Source organism: Panicum virgatum, chromosome 9K (genome assembly GCF_016808335.1).
Source record: "Panicum virgatum strain AP13 chromosome 9K, P.virgatum_v5, whole genome shotgun sequence".
In the NCBI taxonomy this organism is placed as follows: Eukaryota; Viridiplantae; Streptophyta; class Magnoliopsida; order Poales; family Poaceae; genus Panicum; species Panicum virgatum.
In genome coordinates this window covers 68,436,395-68,459,306 of record NC_053144.1, presented here as the reverse complement: position 1 = coordinate 68,459,306, position 22,912 = coordinate 68,436,395, and the positions used below count along the sequence as shown (strand labels likewise).

The following is a 22,912-nucleotide window of genomic DNA, read 5'->3' as shown; positions in this document are numbered from 1 at the left end:
AGCACAAGTGATTTGCATGTAACTTAAGAACGGGATTGAACTGTTTTCAGTTCTTGCTCCATCCAATTCTATAGAGAAAATAAAGCTCTTTCTCGAGATCACCATCCTTAATAGAAGTATAGAACGAAGTAGATGCTGCCCCCCCCCCCCCCCCCCCCGGCGAGCACCAGATGTCTTTGAACGACGCGGTTGGTGCTTCTCCATCAGGGCAATAGATTGCTTCAACTGAAACTTGCAGTAATCTTCAGAGACCTCTGAACTGAAGACTCAAAATGCCCCTAAACTAAGTACCGTGGAACATCTGAAACTCTGAAAGTTCAGTACTCTAGTCGCCACAATCTTTCACTTTGCACTCGCAGATCGAAGCAATTAAATCAGATAGAAACTAGACCAAAACAAACAAAAGTACCAGGCGAACGATTTGGTTGTGCGATTCCAAGCATGAAAACAAGGAACACTAATTCCTTTGTTATTCAGCATAATAATCAGACAATATCATTGATAAGCTTTGATGAAACTACAGCCGTGTGTATTACATCGGTTTTCCTCGTAGCAGATGTACAGAAGACTAAGAAACAATTGCATTACAGTAGAGGCCTAGAGCCTCGGCAAGGGCAAGAGCTGATCAGAAACACGTGACGCCAGCAGCAGGGACCGCGATCTTGTCCTTGATGCCGCCATCTTCCACTTCCACCTTCGGGAACTTGACGCGCTGATCGTTTGCTGGACTCCGCCCCCGCTGTGACAGAACTGTCAAATTAAAACTCAAAATTAAACGAAATGACTATTATTTGAACACATCAGGCACATTTGACTTAACGGTTTAATTTGACAGCCCTTTCGGAATTGACCTTCCGATCGAAACAAACACCAGTTGCCTCACACAAAGTTGAGCGCAGACAGTACAAACATATCAAGTACATGCAAATACAACTACAATACAGAGTAGAGTGCATTAAGTTTTACAAATCTGGTTTAATTACATAAATAATATATAAGTGCACTACCGTTTTAAAACAAAGTTCGAGACAGAAAACAAAGTTCGAGACAGAAAACCTGATGTTTATAATACATAAAGAGCAGAGTCGAATCACACACTCAGCCCACGGGTGTGTGATTCGGTAACTAGCTAGGACTAAGCATCTGGTCCGGCCACCTCCCAACCATCTGCGTCAAGCTAGATGAACTTAGCACAACAAGGGCAGAAGTCTATCTCATCCTGGCCTGAAATAGTTTGAGCCACAACCCTGAGTATACTAATACTCCGCGAGACTTACCCGACTATGGGTATACATAGCCCACTATCTAGACATACATGGCTTTCTGGCTGTGGGTTGTTTTGCGGAAAAGCAATTAAGAGTGAGTCCTTACTTTCAATATTTTAGCTCAAGATTAGGAATGAGTACCTATTTTCTACGGTTTGCACTTCTACACCAATCAGTGTGAAAAACAATTGATTAGGTACAACTATACTGATCATTTCATTCCCTTTCATGTTCTTACTACGATGTGACTCGGAGATCAAGGTGCTCATGTCCGAGAGCGACTGACGGCGAATCGATCCAATTTAACCTTGCAAGGTGGGCCTAACCAACACGGCACGCAAAAGCCCCGTCGGACCCCACGCACCGACCTCCCCCCCGCCCGCCTCGAACTACAGGACCGCCCCACCATCATATGGTCAGCCGAGCTCAACATGAGACCACCAAAAGTAAACATATGCAACCCCCATTTCTCCGCGACTACTCGACTACCCCAGAAGGTGAGATGGAGTCCTGTACTTTTGAGGTGAGGCAGTACTTGACTTACCGGTTTCGACTACCTCATACTCCCGGTATGCGGTTAGTACAATTCAAACATGATCAGCAGGGCCGACAACGGTACGGTCCTTAACAGACACAGACGGGGCTAGACAATTCCCGCCGGTCTCCAATTTCTTTCCTTTCCTCCATATTCCAATATTCCATAATCAAATCATAAAGACATCCTATATCTCGCGAGTAACAGAAAATTACTCGACTTCTACCGAATCCTATTTTTAGCATGGCAAGGATAACGACATACACATACTAGTATTCCGACCAATGAAACCTAGGAATCATGCAACTAGGGTTTCATCCAACGCCTAGAAACTTAATGCTTAATCAAGTATATATATATAACATTTCATAAGTTAAAATAATAGATTATGCTCCGGGGCTTGCCTGCGGGCTGCTGCTCAGAGCTAGTGTCCACTGGGCCTTGGGCCGGGTCGTCACGAAACTCCTACGGGGCTTGCTCCGTCTGCTCCTGCGGCTCCGCGATCACCTCGTACACGACTTCCTCGGTCGCGGATTCTATATGTATGCATATGAGACAATGAGTAAATGCCATGCATATGAGACAATGAGTAAATGCCAACATGACTTTGCCATTAGAAGATAAACATTAAACAAATTAACAATTTACATAAAATGACGCAAGTATGGTGATAATTAACTTTAACCCTAAATGCTAGAAACAATTAGAGGCCAAATTATCAATTAGAGCATGATTTACTATAAAATAAAACATGACAAGCAAAGACATTATTACTTGTCTCTTATAATTTGTATAAAATTTTACATGTAAAAATATTATTATTCCTACACACATATTTAAGTTTGGTTACATTTTATATTCATATAATAAACTAGGTCCTATGAATATGAAAATTTTACGGTGGATCACTCATGCTTAAAGTAAGCTACTGCAAAAATTTCACAATTTTTAGATTAACAGATCTATAGAAACTAATTAAGCAAGACTAAACACAATTTAAATTTTTGCAAGGGTAAAAAGGTTATTTTGCCAACATGGATATTTTTCCTCCATAGATCTTACTCTAATAAATCCAACAAAATTTATTTCATATTTTTCACATTTTTCCTTGATTTAATATGGATTTTACAAATTACACCGAAACTAAACAACAAAATAAAGAAAAACCCTCCCCTAACTCCCTCCCCTGACCAGCGGGCCCCACTGGTCAGTGGGAGGGGTGGTCTGCCCAGCCCGGCCACGCACGCCGTGGTCGCGGCGGCGCTCTGGCGCAGGAGAAAAAGGGGTCCGCGGCGGCGATCCGCGCGGCGGTAGCGGTCCGGTGGGGCCCCCGTGCGCCCCCAGGCGGCGGGGTGGCCGGTGACGGCGGTGCCCTAGCGGTGGCGCGCTTGTCCCGGCAGCGGTGGGGCCAAGCGGCGGAGGGGCGGCGCGGTGCGAGCACCAGTGAGGCTGTGCGGCTCCGGTGCGCGTGCAAGCGTGGCAGGGGGGGGGGCGAGCGTGGTGCGCAGCGTACGGCGGCGGCAAGCACCTCGGCCGGCGCGCGGCATGGCGTGGAACGAGCGTGGAAATCATGCGAACGCGAGGGAACATGGAGAGCACGAGTATTAGTGTCTCACCTAGAGTCGATTTGAGCTACTGGGCGAAGAAAATGGGGACCGGAGGTGGGAGTTCGACGTTGAGGTGGAGCTCGGGCGGCTTTAATGGCTGGCGGCCGGGAACCTCAGATTCCCGGTGAGATGGGACTTGGGGCTAGGTTTGGTGGGGTTGGGAAGGGCGCTAGAGAGGTGGAGGAGCTTCGGGTGAAGTGGATTTGGAATCTATGGAGAGGAGCTCGCGAATCGGGCCGGCGAGCGCGAGCAGCTTCAAGCGCCGTTCATGGCGAACTGAGGAAGGAGAAGAAGGGGAGGGCGAGGCGTAGACGGAAGTGAGGCAGGTGGCGAGCTCGGGAAGAAGGGCGTGGTCAACTTGGCGACGTTGCCGGCCAGGAAAACGGGGAAGGCTCTCCGACGGACAGCGCATGGCGGTGAGGAGCTTCGGGAGGCATCGGCCTCCATACCGCGCACTGTGCGGTACAGGGAGAAAAGAGGGTGAGAGAATGACAGGTGGGGCCCACATGTAAGCTCCTTCAAACATTTTTGAATTTTCAATTGAATTTAGTTTGAATTGTTACAGCCGCCGCCCGCTTCTTGTTCCTGCACGCCTCCGAGGCGTCATCCGCGGCCGCCATGTCGAGCAGGTGACCCACCTGGTCCACGACAGCGGCCAGCCCCGGGACTTGCTCCTTGAGCAGCGTCAGGGTGTCGGGACCGTCGGCCTCCAGCGCGGCCGCCATCTCCCGCAGCTCACGCGCCGACCGCGCCGCCAGGTACCGCGTGACGGAGTCGAGCGGCGGAGTCCCGGACACGAGCGAAGCGGCGTGGATGGCGTCCTCCAGGCCGACTGGCTCGCGGTGGCTCCGGGCGCAGCGGCGCTGGCGGCCGGCGAGGCCGACGCGGAGCTCGCGGCCGCGCAGGTTGTGGCCGTCGAGGTTGCGGCAGGCGCTGCGCGCCGTCTCGTCGTCGGGGTACTCGACGAAGGCGTACCCCTTGCGCTTGCCGGTGGCCGGGTCGGCGGCGAGGCGCAGGGAGCGGATGGGCCCGATGAGATCGCAGGCGTCGCAGAGCTCCTCCTCTGAGGCGTGGAAGGGGATGTTGCCGACGAACACGACGCGGCTGTAGCGGCAGTTGGCGGCGGCGGCTGCCAGGGACATGGACATGGTGCCGTCCGTGCGCGGATCGATGGAAGAGACGCCAACGGATGATGGTGCGGGGGAGGAGAGGAGCGCACACCCGCGTTTATAAAGCCGGCGGCAATTCGAAGTGAGGTCGGAGTCGGACACACCCACTGTCGGACCGACTGTAGATGGCGTAATGGTGACGTCACCAGCTGTTGTAGTAGGATCGATCAAACCGCCTTTTTTTTGAGAATACCGGGATTTTATTTCACATATAAGAGTAAAGGTTTACAATGCAACTCTTACACAAACACCCTTGAATAAAAAGAAAATTACATATTAGTCCATACAAGGGTCTCCCAGTTATCTTCGTCACCGGCGAATGGAGGAACCCCTCGACGAGCAGCCATCGCACCAGAGGTAGGAGAAGATGCACGCCAAGGTTGCAACTCGAAGCCAACGCCCTTCCCGACGAAGAAACTTCAAGATTTTTGAATGGCACAACGAGTAGCATGTCAACATCGACATACCGTAGAGCCGTTGAACGCACAAGCCGAAGAACATGACCATTGGTCATGACGCCGCCGGAGTACATGGGAGTTGTTGCCGCAAGCATTGCAGGCACCCCCCAAATCAACGGACAACCAGACAACCGAAAGGGAAAAGGAGTCGCCCAAACAGTTGCATGTAAACCACCACCCGGAATCTCTAGAAAAGTGGTAGGCATACCTCTCTAAAGCTTCGCCGGAGAGGACATCGTCGCCGACGACAGTCCCGAAGAAGCCAGGGTAGGGACAAAAGCCCTCATCGCCGAGATCCGAAGCTTCAAATGAAACTCTAGATCTGATGAGGTAGGAAATCACCGGCCCATCACCGCTGCGCACGGCGAGGTGGAGGAACGGTTGGAGAAGCTTATTCCAAGGACACAACGCCACCTCCACCCTGCGGACGCCGCCTGGAACTACTGAACTTCGCGTCGCCGTCAACGAAGCGAAGGACTGAAACCCTAAACTAGCTACTAAAGCTAAGGGTATATACAACGGCCATCGATCCCGCAACTCCTCACCACCTCCGGCACCGGAACGGTCGCCAGACGCGAGCGAGGAGGAGGCGGCGAGATCGCCTCGCCGCCGCCCTTTTGAACTGTAGCAGGGAACGAGGTCGAGAGAGTTCGAGTGGGACCTTAGAAATTGTGTCTAAACCGCCTCCGCGTCCCTCCCCACCGACCCGACCCACATTAATTCAGCCCAGCCCAGCCCAGTCCAGCCCAATCAAGTCTGATTCTCCACCGCCAGCTGTGCTGCCCGGGCTAGCCAGACCCAAATCAGATTCGGACTCTGCAGCAGGCCGCAGCAGCAGGAGGCATGGCCGTAGCCGGACGCGCCCGCGCCTCCGCCGCCCTGCGCACCCTCGCCGCGCCGAGGCCGAGGCCGCGGCCGCCCGCGCGGGCCATCCACGAGGGGCCCGACACCTCGTCAAGAAGCCGGCGGCGGTCCTCGACGACGACGCGGCGGAGGCCGAGGCCCGGCGGCGGCTGACGAGCTCCCGGCGGGAGGCGCTGGGCCTGTACGGGGACATCCTCCGTGCGACGCGGCTCTTCGCGTGGCCCGACGACCGCGGGGTGCCGTGGCGGGAGGTGCTGCGCGCCAACGCCAGGCGCGAGTTCGAGGAGGCCCGCGGGGAGCGCGATCCGGAGGTGGTGGCGCGCCTCCTCATCGGCGGCCGCGACGCCGTGCAGCAGGCGCTCGACCGCCTCGCCGACGCGTCCCGCCGCGCGATCGAGGCCGAGGAGGCCAAGCGCCGCGGCGGAGCGTAGATTCAGAACGGGATTTCCCAAATCCAAGCGTCCTGTACTTTTTTTTTGTTTAATCTTCTGTAAACGACTAATGTATGTTTGAAAGGAAATGGTTCAGAGGAGAGGATTGATAAATCTGAAGCAGCAACTCCTCTGGTACATGTTTGATTCTCTTGGCAAGAATTGCTGAGAGTTGAAAACAGCCTTCCTAGCATTTGATCAGAGTATGATGTAGGTACAATCGAGTTACCTGTAATTCAGAGTCTTTTCAGTTGAAATTTGAAAAGAATCAACTTGTTACATCATGCTACTATCAATTGCTACAAAAGATTACATCTGGATTTGGTTCGTGTATCAAAACTGTAATCAGTACTGTAAGTCACAGTATTTCCCCCTCGCTGTGTCAAAAGGGGGAAAAATGCTATTCCCTCGAGCCACGCCATGAGCCCCTCAGAATGGATGTCCCACGTATCATTTATGTGTCCTCAACTTTAATCTATGCTGTAAAATCTTGCCATAGATCATACCCTGTGCCAGTTCTAATGGATGCTGGGTGTTCTGCATCCAGGCACGGCGTTGCTCTTCCAGAAGTTCATTCAGGCATTCCATCAACTTCAGGTAAATAACAATTCACCAGTAGTCGCCACAGCAACACGAGCCATCTGAAAATACGTGATAAATCTTTGTGTCACCAACAATAATCTTCCGTCTTGAGTATTTTGATATCAACTTCAGCGCATGATGGCAGTGGTTACATACACGCACATTCTTCTTGACAAGAACAGGAGTTCCAGCCTCAGATGCTATCAGGCCAAAGGCAACAGCCAACCTTACACTATGCTTATTGGGCAATACTGTTTTCCTTGATGCGAAAGGATCCGAATCGCTGAGATTACTTGGGCTGTCAAAAGTTTCTCCAATCTCTCTTGAAAGAATATCTGAGAATTCATGAATTTCCTCGCTCTGAGGGTGAGACATGTCCCCATTGACAAAACTGCACTCTTTATCATGAAGCTCGACAAGGCTTCTTGCTTCTGTCCTTCGGAACCCCTTCTCCTTCATCAGAGATCTTATCCTCTCTACATCCTCCCATCTCCCAGCATCAGCATACATGGAAGACAGAACAACATAGCATCCTGTGTTGTTATGCTCCAGTTGGAATATCCTCTCTGCTGCATATTCTGCTACATCAATATCATTCTTGTTTCTGCTTGCAGTAAGCAAGGAACCCCAAATCCTGGATGTTGGAGCTATTGGCATGTTTTCAATAAACTGGAATACCTTTCTAAGGTCACCTGTTCGGCCCAGAAGATCAGTCATGCATCCATAGTGCTCAATCTGTGGCACCATACCATACTCTTGTTGCATTGAATTGAACTGCTTCCATCCCTCAGCCTCCAGGCCTGAAACACTGCAAGCAGTCAACACGGAGACAAAGGTACTCACGTTTGGTTCCATACTGTTACATTTCATCTCATCGAACATTTCCAATGCAGTCTTTCCCTGTCCATGAATTGCATATCCTATAATGATTGTGTTCCAGGAGATCACATCCTTGCCTGGCATTTTGTCAAATATCTCCTTTGAGGCCACAATATCGCCACATCTTGCATACATATGCACAACTGCATTCATAATGAGAGTGTTGTCTCCATAGCCTAACTTGATAATGTAGCTGTGCATTTGCCAGCATTGTCGTAGTGACCCTAGCAAGACAAATGCTGGTACTACTGTCGTCATGGTGAAATAATCAGGATAAAGTGGTTCATTCAGTAACTTCAGGAACAATGTGATGGCTTCCCAATACATTTCCTTGTACATGTAGGCGGCAATCATATTATTCCATGATACCAGTGTTTTGTCAGTTATCTGATCAAATACCTTTTCAGATGATTCCACCTTACCAACTTTTCCATACATCTCCAGAAGAGCAGTTTCAAGCACCACGTGAGGAAGAAAATGTCTCCGAATCACATAAGCGTGAACGCTCCTTCCATAGAGTGAACCTTCAGCTTGAGCACAGGCGGCAAGCAAATTGATAGCAGTGACCACTTCCACCTGAAACCCTTCCGCTCTCATTTGCATGAAACAATCAAATGCATCCACAGGCCGCTCATTCAGAGCATACCCACCAATCATACAATTCCATGTTACCACGGTCCTCAATGGCATCGTTGCAAACACGTTCACAGCGGACGCAACCTTGCCACATTTGCAGTACATATCAAGAAGAGAAGTCCCCACCTTGACATCCTGCTCCAGCCCGCACCTGATGGCATAGCCGTGTATCTCCCGCCCCTGCATCAGTGCCGACTCCAGGCAGCAAGCCGCAAGAGCAGCTATTATGCCAACACTGTCATGCTGCACCTGCGGGGCATCGTTCATCTCCTGAAAGCACGCCAGAGCCAGCGCCCCCATCCCGTTGGACACGTAACCATCCACCAACGTGTTCCACGAGACGATGTCCCGCGCCGGCATTCCGTCGAATACCATCTCGGCGTCCCCGACGAGGCCGAGCTTGGCGTAGAACGCGACGAGCGAGTTGCCCGTGTACACGTCTTTGCCCAGGCCGAGCTTGATCACGGCGGCGTGCGCCGCGCGGCCCTCCTCGAGAGCGCCGAGGCGCGCGCAGCACTTGACGACGACGGGGTAGGTGAAGCGGTCCGGGCGCGCGCCGGCGGCGAGCATGGCGCGGTAGGCCGCGAGCGCGTCGCGCGGGACGCCCGCGTCGGCGAAGCCGCGGATCATGACGTTGTGGAGGAACGCATCGGGGCTCCTGACGGCCGCGAAGGCGTCGGCGGCCTCGTCCATGCGGCCCGCGGCGACGTGGGATAGGACAAGGCTCTTGGGACCGTTGCCTGAGCTGGAGCCCACTCCCCCGCCGCGCTTGGGCCGGACGCGGGGCGGGGGTTCCTTGGCGGTGGCCGCGGTGAGGTGTTGGGAGGCGCAGGTGGTGGTTGCGGCGGCATGGGCAGCTCGGGAGGGGAGAAGGAGCGGCGTGGCCATGGTGTGAGGGCGGGCGGGGAGCCGCGGAGGGAAGCGGACCGATGCGAGATGGGATATTTCTGTGTGTTGTTGGGTTTTTGCTTTCACGGTTTATCCAATCAGGGAAGGGAGAGGAGGGAACCAACGTGTCGTGGGGAGAAATTCGCAATGCCTCCTCCCGTGCTCTAGTCTGAATGGCGCGGCAATACTCAGCAAAGTAGCAAAATCACAGCAGATTTTCAACAGAGTAAGCATACTGCTTAGGGGTGGTAATGAGTCATGGTGGCCTCTTCACAGCCCAAGACCCTTACATTATTTAGTTCAAAATTGTATAAGATTAGAACCCGTCTCTTAGATTTTCTAGTTAAAAATCTTGAACCCTTTACCACCCCTAATACTGCTGCAGAATCATACCAGTCAATATCTTACTTCAGATCAAATGCATCAAGCACGTAAGAATGATCAATGAACCATTTGGAGAGGGATTTTATTCCAATTTTTCAGCCAAAAATGATCCTCCAGTACATAGGTAAGAGACGAGATTACTGAAGATTAAGGCAGCAAGCACCTATGAATGAACCATTCTTAGTGGCAACTTCTTCCCATTTTCCAGCCAAAAATGGTCATATCATGGTGTGACATGACAATGACATACTCCAGAACATAATTACTCCCCCCTCCCAAAAAGAATGCATCTCTCGTTTCCTAAGGAATCAAACAATTTTAAATTTGACCAAATTTATACAAAATAGTATTAATTGTTATGGTACCAAATAAATATCATTAGATTAATTATGTAATATATTTTCATACTAAGTCTATTTAAAGACATAAATGTTAGTAATTTTTTGTATAAATTTAGTCAAACTTGAAATTGTTTGACTTCTAGGAAAAGCGAGAGTTGCATTCTTTTTGGGACGGAGGGAGTAGGAATTAGAATTACAAACTACATACATGGTACAGTTTGTACATTGACACAAAAAAAAATCTGTAGTTGCTCTGAGTTGGATAAATTTATCAGCAACAAGACTCCACCTAAAAAAATGTGTAGCTCTTTCTGTAACTCATCTGCCACAGGAATACTCGGTACTGTCCATTGTGCGACATGTCAACAATACTCATGTTTCAGAAAGAAGCAATCAACCACATTGTTTCCTTTTCTGGGCCTGCAATATCAAAAGGCCAACTATTAATTCTAACTTTTCAAAACATTCTATGTCATTGTGACTCGATAATGTGACATCCCACACCCTTTATTACACCCCTGAGACACAATCAATAGACTGGGTTATATCTAGTAACTACTAATAACTAATTACCTCTTGAAGTTTCCGGAATACCGATGCTTCCAAATCGCTAAATCCAGTTCCATCAATGTTGCTTGTCCTCGATTCATGGGCTTGAGCTGACCTTGCTGGTAACCCACCCGATTCTTGAACAGGAGCAACATTTAATGGGAAAAGAGAAAAATGGTTCTGTATTGCTAACAGCTGCCAAAAGAGCAAACAAGCATTTGTTAGAGGTAATGCAGAGTAATATAAAATTCTAATGCAGAGTAATACATTTTAAAAAAAAATACCAAAAAGTATGGGAAGTCCCTGCTGTGATTTTTTATAAATAAAAAAAGAAAGGAAAACGGGAACCTAGTACAGACTAAGCAAATGTTGCATGGCAACCTCCAAGGACTTAATTTGCTCCTTGGATAACCAGTAAAAGCTCATCCTTGAATTATCGTTGCCATCAGGATAAAGATGTAGAATTATTAACTTATGCAACATTCACACATAATTGTATTTAGCACTCTCAAATCCTGCCGTGAATTTGAATTAAAATAGCAAGTCTCTTTCCTAGGATGGTATGAGATGCACAGTTGCCCCTACCACCTGATGTAAAGTTTTGGATCAACGTAACACTAACAAAAAAAATCATAGTTTACCAACCAGCACAAGTCAAGCTATTCTTCTAGGTCAAATATTGAATGCTTCCAAGGGCAAAAGAGTAGAAAAACAGGACTTACAGCAGCTTCCTTGCTGCCCATGACTACAATTGCTGAGCCCTTCCTCCTCGATTTCCTTGTCTTGATCACTACATCTTCGACTTTGCCAAATTTCTGGAAGAGTTCTTCCAACTTTGCTGCAGTGTAAGAATCGGCACTCCCATCCCATGAAACCTTCAAGATCTTGCCCTTGTCTGTTTTCACCCCATCTTGCGAGGTTCCACCCTTCTTATCCCCATACGCCTGAACATATAACCAAGTCGTGGCCATTGTCAAAATGCAATTGTTAACCGATAAAAATCTACTATGTTGAACAAGCCTCTTGCAAAGCCTTAGCACCGATTCAATAAGTACAACTATAACCAATTTCCCCAGTGATCACAGTCTAAAAGAAATATGATGCTTCAAGTGAATCATAATGTATACAAATTAGAAACTGAGAGATTTACTGACGCCCAGGATCCCAAAATGTGGTGATTTCTAGTCAAATTAAATGCAAAATCAATTGACGAAGCATTATCCAGTTATCCTACCCAATTCAACAAACTAACTGAATAGATTTCCTAGAGCTCGCAAAGACCAAACTGAAAGAGTTCAAGATTCCTTACCGAAGTTGCCCCGGCACCTGAGGCGGCAGCCTGCTTGGCGACGCGGAACTCGTCGAGCTCGCGCTGGATGTCGGCGGCCGCCCGCTCCATCTCGCGCTTCGCAAGCTCTTCGGGGTCGGCGTGCTGGCCCGCGGCGGCAGCGCGCTCACGCTCCTCGAGGTCGGAGACAGCCTTGCGGCGCTTGACGCCCGCGGCGGCGGCGCGGGCCGCTGCCTCCCGGCGGCCGCGTAGGCGAGCATCGAACTGGCGGCGAAGGGACTCGTCGCAGAGGAGCTTGTAGGAGCTCGAGAGGCGCTGGAAGTCCGCAGTGGCGTTGGGGTCGTCGCGGCGCTTGTCGGGGTGGCGCAGCCGCGACTGCGTCCGGTAGGCCTTCTCGATCTGCTCGATGGTCAGCGCGGCGCCTTCCTCCCCCGACGGGAGGCAGAGCACCTCGTAGTGGTCGATGTCATCCTCCTGCTGCCCCGTCGCCGCCATGGACGCGCGGCCTCAAATCGTTCACGCGGTGACCGAAGAGAGGCGCCCCCGCTCGCCTTCGCCTCCGGTTTGCCGGATGGCGAGTTGAAACGAGCGAGGGACACGGCGAGGACGGGGAGGGTAGGAGATCAGGCGCCGAAACCCTAGGTCAAGGCCGAGGCAGCGGGAGTTGCCGAATTAGGGACGGGACGTGTGAACTGAGAAGGCTGGTAGGCCGGTGCTCGTCGGGCTGAGGACGACGCTGTGGGTCTACGCGGAATTTCGAGTAAATGATGGGTGTTTTTTTTTAAAAAAAAACAGACATAATCAAGCCCCTAGGTGGTGGAAGTAGGGAACCGTGGAGTATTGCTGATATGTAAAAGTTTTCAGTAATGTGCAACCTTTTCGCAATCTTCTTATCAGTATTTATTAAAAATAAAAAATCACTATGGTATTGGTATTGGATGATATGAAACTGATGAAAATAGCACAAGAAAAGATTACATTTTTTTGGCAAATGCAATGCTTTCCATATTGACTTGAATCTTCTATTCCATACATTCCAAATTATAGAATTAATAATCGTCTTGATTTTTCTAAATATAAAGTTCTATGTATTTAGCCATAAAGTATATTTAGATGTCTAACAAATGCTATGCATCTATAAATATATTTTAAATGATGAAATATGATAATTCTATGGATCTTCGGTCGTTACCGTTTTCTTTTTCTAGCACCTTTATTAGTTGGCCCGACATTGTTAGGACCTATCAGTTCTTGTATCATTTATCTGTTTTTTGCATTAATAGCATCTAGAATTTTTTTTGTTGATTTTAGAAAACTGGAATATTCATAACTCTATATTGTATCTTTTTAGAAAATAAATTATTCCTGCCTTTGCACCGTTCAATGTATATACAGCCTATAGTGCTTGCTACAGAAATAGGAAAAAAAGATTACGCAAATCTGTATTACAATTTGCAGTATGAGTACTAGTGGAATGGGTTAGGTTTTTCTTCTTCTGCTTTCCTTATTACAGATCCAGAATGTTTTTTTTTAAACTTTAACTGTCCTTCAAGAGCTACCTAAACTATATTCTTTATTGTATGAGTGTTGTTTATTTACGAACATTGCATGAGGGGAACACCAATACGGCAGTACCCACCAAATAAAGGCGAAATAGTACAGTTCGAAGAAACAGTAGGGGCCGCGCCCCTGCTAGCCCTATGAATCTACATCAACATCTACATCTACAATATACTAATGAGCGAAGAATTTAGGCAGGAAATAGCGTCTCTAAAATTCAAATGTATTTAACATTTACGTACTTCTAAAAGGAATCAAAACACAGGTCTCACAAGAAACCAATAACAATAAGCTAACAGTTCCCACTGCATCAGCATTAAACTTCAACAAGAGACCAATCATTTACATCATGGGTAACCATTGCCCAATGTATATTCAGTGTTTGCAGGATTCGGAAAATTATTAACATGTCTCGAGAAAGGTTAAGATCACGAAGCACCATAAGCACTCCAATTCTTGCTGGAGGGCAGTAGCTCACAAAATTTCTGACAGTTCTCTGTGCCCAGAGATTATTAGAACTTAGAAGTACTCAAAAATGGGCTGTGCTGAACAAACCGTTTACATCAATCATGTTTCGCCTCATCTCAATGGTACAATCTATTGCTCTGCAATCTTTCTAGTGACGTACGGTAGAATGCCTCCATGGTCGTAGTACGCAAGTTCCACCTGAACATTAGTATTGATAAAAAAAACACAATATCAACAGATCAGTATAGTTAAACAGCATCAGCAGCTAATGCCACGGGAAAGAAAAATCATACCTCAGTGTCGAATCTGAGCGTGCAAGCGAAAGACTTCCCAGTATCAGTTGTCACGGTAACATCTTGTCCAGGCTTTATGTCACTCACATTGGTCGGAAGGTGGATCGTGTAGCGCTCATGGCCTGTTAAGCCAAGGGTGTCTGCATCCTCCCCTGCCTTGAAGCAAAGAGGGATAATTCCCATGCCAGCAAGATTGCTTCGGTGAATCCTCTCAAAGCTCTTTGCTATCACAGCCTTGACTCCCTGCAGCCAGTAAGTGAACGTACCCCCATCCGTGAGACAGTGAGGTTAGCTAACGGCATAGCTGAAGAAAATAGTGCAAGCAATGTTACCTGAAGCATTGGGCCCTTTGCAGCCCAATCCCGAGAGCTTCCACTACCATACTCAGCACCAGCCAGGATTATAGTATCATGCCCTTCATTCTTGTATTTCTGTGCCAGTCAACAAAAGGAAATGGATCAACATCAAAACTTGAAAGACGGGAGCACATAGCATGTATCACTGAACTACATGATATGGATTATAATTATATTTACCATTGCAGCATCAAAAACAGCAAGCTTCTCCCCAGACGGAACATGGATTGTTTTTGGGCCAACCTCACCCTTCAAGAACTTGTTCACAAGGCGGATGTTGGCAAAAGTTCCCCTAGCCATGATCTCATCATTTCCTCGTCGGCTACCATATGAGTTGAAGTCCTTCCTTTCAACACCACGCTCCTTCAGAAATTTTGCAGCTGGGCTGTCTGGGTGAATGCTTCCGGCAGGGGAGATGTGATCGGTTGTGATACTGTCTCCAAAGTTCAGAAGGCAATATGCATCCTTCACAGGTCGTGGGCCAGGAGGGGTCATTGTCATATCCTTGAAATAAGGAGGCTCATGGATGTAAGTAGATGAGGGATCCCATGGGTAGAGAGTGCGTGTTGAGACTGACAGCTCATTCCACATAGGATTTCCTTTTGTGATTGCCTCATATGTGCTCTTGAACATATCAGGGAGAACACTGGTCTTGACAACCTAGCAATTAAAAGGACAAGCATTAAAAGCATGTTGTAACAGTACAAGGCTTCATAGCACAAAGGCCAAGTTAGGGAAATGAAATAACTAATTTCTCTGCTGGATGCTGACCTCGGCTATCTCTTCTGTGGAAGGCCAAATGTCCCTGAAGTAAACCTCTTTCCCATCTTTCGAGATGCCAATAGGTTCTTTCTCAAAATCAATATTAACCTAAGAAAAATTAACAATTCATCAAATAAGAAAAGACCACAAACAAAAAATCACATGGAAGTTATAACACATTAATAAAACTAACTTCATGCAATGAATCATTTGAGCATAAAAAAATAGCCGGTACATTAACCAATAAAACACAGGGAGTGCCACTGATTAGTTTGTTTCAACTCCATATATTGTATTAACTGTACTATAACAGCATTTTTCTTGATCAGCGAAGAAAGGTCTTCCTGTAAAAATGTGTAGGATAGCCTTAACAGAATAAGCAACATTTATTTATTCATTTGGTTGCATATTAGAAGCAATCCTCCCACTTACCGTGCCAGCCAAGGCATAAGCCACAACTAGTGGAGGAGAAGCAAGGTAATTTGCTCTGGTCAATGGATGTACACGTCCTTCGAAATTCCTGTTACCAGACAAGACAGCAGCAGCAACAATATCTGCAAAAAAAAGGGGGGGGGGTATAAGCAATATGCTCTACAAAACTTTACATTTTAACTATCAAATGTCATCAGAATCACCATTCTCAGAAATTGCAGCTGACACAGATTCATCAAGTTCTCCAGAATTTCCAATGCAGGTTGTGCAACCATAGCCAACAATATGGAAGCCAAGCTGATCAAGATATTTCTGCAGACCACTGCAGAATGGGGGGGACAACAAAGCAAAAATTACAAAGTCTTGCAGTACAAGATAAGCATTTGAGCTGAGGACCCAAGATTTACCTCTTGTCCAAGTACTTCTTCACAACACCAGAACCAGGTGCAAGGCTTGTCTTGATCCACGGCTTGACCTGATTGACATGAATTGTTAAACTAAATGATGGTATTAGAAAACATAGAACTGTGGCATTGAATTAATTTCATTATACAGAGGGTTAAAAAAGATCATTTGGAACAATAGTCAATCAATATTAGCATAAAAATAAAACTAATAAGGTATAAATCAAACAACAGAGTTCTTATGCTTTCAAGTAGGCTATCGAATATTGACAAAATAAATATGGGGAAAACAAGATGGAAGATGTTGTCCAGAACCAAACCTCTAGGCCTAATTCACAAGCCTTTTTCGCAACCAAAGCAGCTCCCAGCATTACATTAGGATTTGATGTGTTGGTGCAACTAGTTATAGCTGCAATTACAACATCGCCATGCTTTATCTTTGCAGGAGTCCCATGGAATGAAAACTCTGCAACTTTGCCCTGTGATTCTTTGGGGACAGCGAAGCCCTGCAATACAGTTGCTGTGAGCATAGGATGAGGGAAATGGGAAACAAAGTACACAACAATATCAAGTACATAGTACAAACTGTTTGGACCTGTATCCTACTATGAAATGCAATGTTACAAATATATATAGAGAGAGAGAGCTCCAGTGTACTTAAATATCAATTGATAAACATGCAATACAGGGGCTGGTGGAACATACACAAATAAGCATGGTAATTGCAATCCATAGAGGAAATCCTTACCTTAAACCCTACATTGTTGTCCAAGCAAGAATGCCAATCCGACTTCATGTTCTTCAATGTCACTCGATCATGAGGCCTGTTGCAAAGGAACAAATATATTACAGAACAGAGGCAAAGATATGCCAATACCACTTAAAAATAAAGTACACTACCGTTTTGGTCCTGATAGACATGGTTCAACCTCTTCAAGGTTAAGTTCTAGATAAGAAGAATACACTCTTTCAGCTTCAACCTACATGCCAGACGACAGTGTCAATAAAACAAAGCATAAACCAAAACTATCTGATTGTGTTCAACAGACGAAAAACAATCACCTGGTTGTGGTCGACGAACATCTTATTGGCACGCAAATAGGACTCTACCATGGCCACCTAAAACATGATATAAAATTAGACTAGTGTCTTTTTATCAACGCGGATAAGAAACAAACTGAATACAATCACCGCTAATAGCTTACTGTATCATCACTTCTGCCAGTAAGTTTTAAATAGTCCAGTGTCTTTGCATCAACTGGGAAGAAACCCATAGTTGCACCATATTCTGGTGACATGTTTGCAATGGTGGCCCGATCAGCAAGTGACAGTTCACTCATACCTTGCCCTGAAGTTTAGAGGTTTGAAATATATAACATTAGAAAATCTCATCAAAGAAGCTCTTCGTATAGGAAGACATTGGTTTTAAAGGCATTATGATTACCATAGAACTCGACAAATTTTCCAACAACGCCATGTTTACGAAGCATTTGAGTTACTGTTAGAACCAAATCTGTGGCTGTAACTCCATTCCTCAGCTTGCCTGATAACTTGAAACCGACAACACCTGGCAAGACCATGCTCATTGGCTGCACATAGAAACCACACTCAATACGTAAGTTGCCAAAGTAGATGCTGACCAAATGGGCGATAGCAAAGAGAAAATGTACTTGTCCATAACACTGCCAAGGTTCAAACAAGGTTCTATGGTATGAGAACAACAGATTTTAAAGATATCAAAATGAACTTCACCTGGCCAAGCATTGCAGCTTCCGCCTCTATGCCACCAACTCCCCATCCAGCAACACCGAGACCATCAATCATAGTTGTGTGAGAATCAGTTCCTACTACGCTGTCAGGGTAAAGGATCCCACCATTGTTAAACACAACCCTGGCCAGGTACTCAAGATTCACCTAAAAGGTCAAATGGAGGGTTAAAGGGTTTTGAATCAACAAAACCAACTCGGTTGGGATAACAGCTATATCAAAATGATCACATCATAAAATTACCTGGTGGACAATGCCAGACCCAGGTGGAACAACAAGCATGTTACGGAATGCAGAAGACCCCCATTTCAAGAAACCAAACCGCTCCTTGTTACGATGGAACTCGAGCTCCATATTTGCCTGAACAGCATTTTGTGATCTTGCAACATCGACTTGTACTGAATGATCAATAACAAGGTCTACAGGAACCTGCAAACAATACATATACATCAACAAAAAAAATGGTACCAGCATCTATACGCAATATCTATATACACGCAAGCTACATTATGGGGGGTGAACGAGAGCATTGTAGACTAAAAGTTAACTGAAGGGTAAAAAGATGTAACTGGGTTGAGTTAAAAACTCCAGGGTATAAATTAACAGGAAGGGCAAAAACTCCACATGACTCCTTTCAAGATTCCAGACTCAAAAGAAGAATCCATCCAATTCAAAAGAAAATACAACTAACATAGGTTATGCAAGACTCTGGAGAGACCATAAAGCAATAATATGCTTAGCAATTTAAAAAGTTGCATTCTTCGGCCCATTAAAAAAACAAAGGCTGACCTATGATGTATGTGCATTAGATAGTGTATTGCAACTATAATGTGTATAGTTTTCTATTAGAGAAGGTGACACCAACCGTTGTTGATTGCAATGGTAATGTTTCTTAAATTATAAGCACTTCATAATAAACAGATAAGATCCGTAGCAGTTAACATAAAAGGTAATGTTCATATTGGGAGTTTAAAATATATCTACCGTACAAATTGATGGCATACTCAAGGATAAGGTGCATCAATACAAGAAATGGCAGTAAGAAAAAAAAATACAAAACGCCAGAAATTATGAATTGCATTAGACTGTGTACTCACCAGAGGATTAATTTTGTTTGGGTCGCTGCCAAGTTTGCTCACAGCATCCCTCAGGCATGCAAGATCAACAACTGCCGGGACACCAGTAAAATCCTACAATTTAACCAAGAGGTAGAAAGAAAAAGATTGAGTTACCAGTTAATTCATAACAGATCAGCATGCAGAGCAAATATTCACATCAGCTATAAACCTCATTTGAAAAGTATTATAGACTAAATAAAGCAACATGACCAGCTTTTATGTAGCAATTGCTATGGTTCTTTTATCACTGTTAGGAGAGCAGTCAATGTAGATAACTTTATTCTGCCACCAAAACAGTCTGATGTCTGTGTCTGTCATTAAACAACTCAAAAAGTCAACGGATAGTACCAATCAAACACCAAGCAATTGGCAAATGGGCAAGGAACTCCACTTTCTCGATAGGATTGGAAAGTGGGGCTCCAATCAAAAGATTCCTGTAATCAAAAGCTATTGATGGGAATATTTCCAGCTCACACTTATTCTACCCACAGAATTTGGACAAATGTAACAAAAACAACTGGGAATTTGTTCAAATAATTTGGTACCTGGAGAAGAACACGGGCGGGCTTGAATGGGATTTCAACTTGCTTTGGTGCGCTGTTCTCCCAATCCAAGATCTTCTCAACATCCTTACCAGTGACCTGGAAGTCATCGCAGTTTCTGATTGCCGATTCAAGGAGAATCCTTATGGAGTAGGGGAGCCGATCTGACAGAAGAATAGGCCAGACACATGGGTCGAATCATCAGAATTTTCAGATAACTAGGTCATAGAAACAGATAAAAAAAACCTACAACACTACGTGGTGAAAAACAATAATGCTTTCAACAGATATATCAACATCTTCCATTCCAGAAAATTCGCAATCCAGCATAAGAGCAGATCAGAGACTCTAGCCCTCTGAACTGGCCCCACTAATTCATCCACATTACACGCAGTTGAGTGAAGTAAACAGATCGGAGGAGACAAAACTCATTAAATTTCAATTCGACAACAGAAACTCATGATCAAACCAAGTCGCATCTACAAACTAAACAATTCACGCCAAAATTGAGTACGGGAGCGTCAAGACGAACTCACCAATCCTCGGATCGGAGAGAGCGGGCAGACTGTAGTACTTCCCGAACTCCTCTCCGCCTCCTGGCCTCCCGAGGCCCGTCAGGATTTCATCGTAAGTGTTCCTGGTCGCTGGGAGGGGAAAAACAGGCCGAGACAGAGACTAGTCAGAGCAGAGGGATGCAATAATTTGACCCAGTTTGTCCATCCAGGTCGTCGGAATCCGTACCCGCGGAGGCGAACCGGCGCTCGAAGACGGCGGTCGCAGACGATGCGGAGCGGGCGGTGGCGCGGTGGCCGCTGAAGAGGCGGCCCGCGAGGCCGGACGCGAAGGGCGACGCCGGGCTGGGGCGCGGCCTCGGGATCGGGCGGGAAGGGGGAGGCGAGGACGACGGGGCGGCGTCCGCGGCGGGCCTGGAGATCGCCGCGGCCGCCGCGGCGGAGACGCGGGTGGATGAGCCGGTGGTGGAGCGGGAGAGCAGGGCGCTCGTGAGGGGAGGCATGGCCGCGGAGCCAAAAGGGTGGAGGACGGTGAGGGGGGAGGGCGGATGGCAAGGTGGTGGGGGCGGGTTTTATATAGGCGGCCGCGAATTTTGGGAGACGCGTGGTGGGAATGCGCGGCGCGGCGCAAGGGCGACTGGGCGAGCGACCGGTAGGGTTGCCGAGATGGGTTTCGTCGCGAGTTGTGCGGGTCTTCAACACAGAGCCCCGCCGCCGCCGCCGCCGCGCGAGGCTGGACAGCGGAGGAGAAGTTTCGCTGCGATGTTTTTCTTTCTTGGAGCCGGGGCCAATCGGCGAACGGGACGGTGGGAATATCTTTCCGTTCGGTTGGCCAATCCAGCAGGTCCGCATGGCAGAGATCACGACCGTTGGATGGAATCGGGAAGGCCACCAGTTCACCGGGCCCTGTCCTGTGTGCAATCCATTTTGCTTTCGTACTACTCCCTTCGTTTCAAATTATAAGATGTTGGACAGTCAAATTTTTTTATATTTGATCAAATTTATATAATAGAATAATGACATTATTATATAAACTAAGTATCATTACATTCTTTATTAGTTATATTTTCATAGTACATCAATTTGATATCATAACTCTTTATATTTCTCTTTATAATCTTGGTCAAACTTGAGATTGTTTTGACTCTCCAAAATTCTTGGGATGTCTTATAATTTGAAACGGATGGAGTACTATGCTAGATTGCGTAAATGGTTAAGTGCAATTCAGTGCACAGTTACAAAAATTCAGGATTTGATAACAATATCATATGAGTTTTCATGGGATGAACTCCTCTATCATCCTATAATAAAACTCTTTCTTATCTCTTCTCATAATAATAATGCCCAATCAGCAAAATTGCTGATATTATATATTATTTAATGCTCACAAAACTTCTAATGAAACTCACATTAAGACTCGAAATGGGATCAGTTCCAGCAGAGAAAAAGGTGTTTCCAAGGGCTAGGCAAATATTGTTATGGGCATTAATCGTGTTAGAAAGTATCTTGGTGTAATAACATCGTGCACGTAGGTAAATTGCTGCCTAGGTGGTGTGGTACCACGTGCATTGTTGGTATCAACGAATGCCGTGCTTTATAAACTTTTCCTGGTTTAGTTTCTTTCAACGTCCCTTTTCAGCATGTATTATATGGGGACCATGTGCATACCTTGCTGTTCAAGCACATTTTCACTTTTGGAACCGCGTCAAATTGCCATCAACGGGAAAAAAAGAGTCACAAAAAGAATCGGCCTTGTGTACCCCAATCGAATTATATATATAGCTGAAAAGTGAAAACCATTAAGCACGAGACAAAAAAAACGTGACTGCCTGACTGGTTCCTATCGAAGGTGACGTGCCTCATCCAAGAAAATGGTAGCTTAACCGTGATCCTTATCCATAAATTAACAAATCAATCGCTGCGTTTCCGTTCAAAAAAAAAATCAATCGCTGCGTTAGATTAGCAGTACCATTTTTTTATACTTGATTAGCAGTACCATTGAGAATATGTTCTGCAAACGAGCGAATGGCGATGAAAGCAGGGCAGACCAATGGATTTGTCCTTGCGACAATAGAAAAAAATTAAGATCATGTGATTGAATGCTTTTTGTATGTCTGCTTCATCATGGCAGGCCTTTGTCATTTCTACTTAAAAATTCGAGAATATATATTGTACAGGTACCAAAAGATTCCTGCATGATGTTTGGTGCAGGTGGAAGCCAAGCCACGATTCCCTTTGAGATTTGAGAAGTTTCGATCGCATAAAAAAACAGAGGAGAGCAAAGTTAGTTTCGCTTCCTCGATGTTCAGATTGTAATGGGATGCAGTGGACTCTTGCCTTGTGCAAGTTCCTCTGACATTCTCCCTCGGAAAGGTCAACTATGGTTTTTCTTCTACTTTTCAGAGTACCCAGGGCAGGCACACTGCAGGTCCATAGGGATTTTCCAGCTTTGATAACGAAAGTATCATATTTTCTTTTTTTTTCTTAATGGAACGGAAAAATAATCTTCTGCAAGATGTGCTAGCATGACACTTACTACGTCCAGTTGTGTTTCAGAGAATCACAGTATAGATGTGACAGTCTTCCACGTCTGTCTTCCTTCCGTTTTGGAGCTACCCGCTCTTGTAGGCAGCACGCTAGTCGCTGTCGGATGAACGGGTGCCACCAGCTGTCTCTATCATGAATCGCCACAAACGTGCAGTTTTATAAGTCGATGAAACTTCATAAAAACAGAGTTTATATGGAAAGTTAAAAATTAAAAACATTGTTTAGAAAGTTATTGAAGACTTTTAAGAAAAGCTGCAGCTAAAGCAAATAGGCTA

At 46.3% G+C, this 22,912-nt stretch overlaps 4 protein-coding genes and 1 pseudogene across 4 annotated transcripts; 1 reads left to right on the top strand and 4 right to left on the bottom strand.

Moving 5' to 3' along the window:
- Positions 1-3,943: 3,943 nt before the first annotated feature.
- LOC120648276 (cleavage stimulating factor 64-like) lies at positions 3,944-4,749 on the bottom strand. The gene has a single exon (XM_039925000.1). It carries the CDS (start codon positions 4,553-4,555, stop codon positions 3,944-3,946), a length of 612 nt encoding a protein of 203 aa, XP_039780934.1. The 5' UTR covers positions 4,556-4,749.
- Positions 4,750-5,808: 1,059 nt separating this feature from the next.
- Positions 5,809-6,610, top strand: LOC120647386 (annotated as a pseudogene).
- On the bottom strand, positions 6,496-9,380 carry LOC120647385 (pentatricopeptide repeat-containing protein At4g35130, chloroplastic-like). Its single transcript, XM_039924164.1, has one exon. The coding sequence runs from the start codon at positions 9,312-9,314 to the stop codon at positions 6,939-6,941; it is 2,376 nt and encodes a 791-aa protein (XP_039780098.1). The 5' UTR covers positions 9,315-9,380; the 3' UTR covers positions 6,496-6,938.
- A 372-nt stretch (positions 9,381-9,752) lies between these two features.
- Positions 9,753-12,644, bottom strand: LOC120647384 (dnaJ homolog subfamily C member 17-like). Its single transcript, XM_039924163.1, has 4 exons — positions 11,898-12,644; positions 11,311-11,532; positions 10,613-10,783; positions 9,753-10,459 (listed from the first exon to the last, which is right to left on the bottom strand). Exons 1-4 carry the CDS (start codon positions 12,369-12,371, stop codon positions 10,433-10,435), a joined length of 894 nt encoding a protein of 297 aa, XP_039780097.1. The 5' UTR covers positions 12,372-12,644; the 3' UTR covers positions 9,753-10,432.
- Positions 12,645-13,718: 1,074 nt separating this feature from the next.
- Positions 13,719-20,770, bottom strand: LOC120647383 (putative aconitate hydratase, cytoplasmic). Its single transcript, XM_039924162.1, has 20 exons — positions 20,320-20,770; positions 20,115-20,222; positions 19,582-19,742; positions 19,016-19,108; positions 18,162-18,347; positions 17,904-18,065; positions 17,596-17,740; positions 17,357-17,499; positions 17,214-17,270; positions 17,052-17,131; positions 16,900-16,975; positions 16,472-16,657; positions 16,155-16,222; positions 15,951-16,069; positions 15,748-15,869; positions 15,325-15,423; positions 14,734-15,213; positions 14,530-14,628; positions 14,198-14,440; positions 13,719-14,102 (listed from the first exon to the last, which is right to left on the bottom strand). The coding sequence occupies exons 1-20, from the start codon at positions 20,591-20,593 to the stop codon at positions 14,034-14,036; spliced, it is 2,970 nt and encodes a 989-aa protein (XP_039780096.1). The 5' UTR covers positions 20,594-20,770; the 3' UTR covers positions 13,719-14,033.
- Positions 20,771-22,912: the final 2,142 nt, after the last annotated feature.

What these genes read in the sequence shown, in the direction of transcription:
- LOC120648276 (XM_039925000.1), bottom strand. Translation starts at nt 4,555, where the DNA reads ATGTCCATGTCCCTGGCAGCCGCCGCCGCCAACTGCCGCTACAGCCGC.
- LOC120647385 (XM_039924164.1), bottom strand. Translation starts at nt 9,314, where the DNA reads ATGGCCACGCCGCTCCTTCTCCCCTCCCGAGCTGCCCATGCCGCCGCA.
- LOC120647384 (XM_039924163.1), bottom strand. Translation starts at nt 12,371, where the DNA reads ATGGCGGCGACGGGGCAGCAGGAGGATGACATCGACCACTACGAGGTG. An exon ending in TGGGCAGCAAGGAAGCTGCT is followed by an intron (nt 10,784 to 11,310) that starts GTAAGTCCTGTT and finishes CTCTTTTGGCAG; the next exon opens with CTGTTAGCAATACAGAACCA. An exon ending in TATTCCGGAAACTTCAAGAG is followed by an intron (nt 10,460 to 10,612) that starts GTAATTAGTTAT and finishes TTGATATTGCAG; the next exon opens with GCCCAGAAAAGGAAACAATG.
- LOC120647383 (XM_039924162.1), bottom strand. Translation starts at nt 20,593, where the DNA reads ATGCCTCCCCTCACGAGCGCCCTGCTCTCCCGCTCCACCACCGGCTCA. An exon ending in CAAACAAAATTAATCCTCTG is followed by an intron (nt 18,348 to 19,015) that starts GTGAGTACACAG and finishes TATTGTTTGCAG; the next exon opens with GTTCCTGTAGACCTTGTTAT. An exon ending in CTGTTTTTGATGCTGCAATG is followed by an intron (nt 14,629 to 14,733) that starts GTAAATATAATT and finishes TGACTGGCACAG; the next exon opens with AAATACAAGAATGAAGGGCA.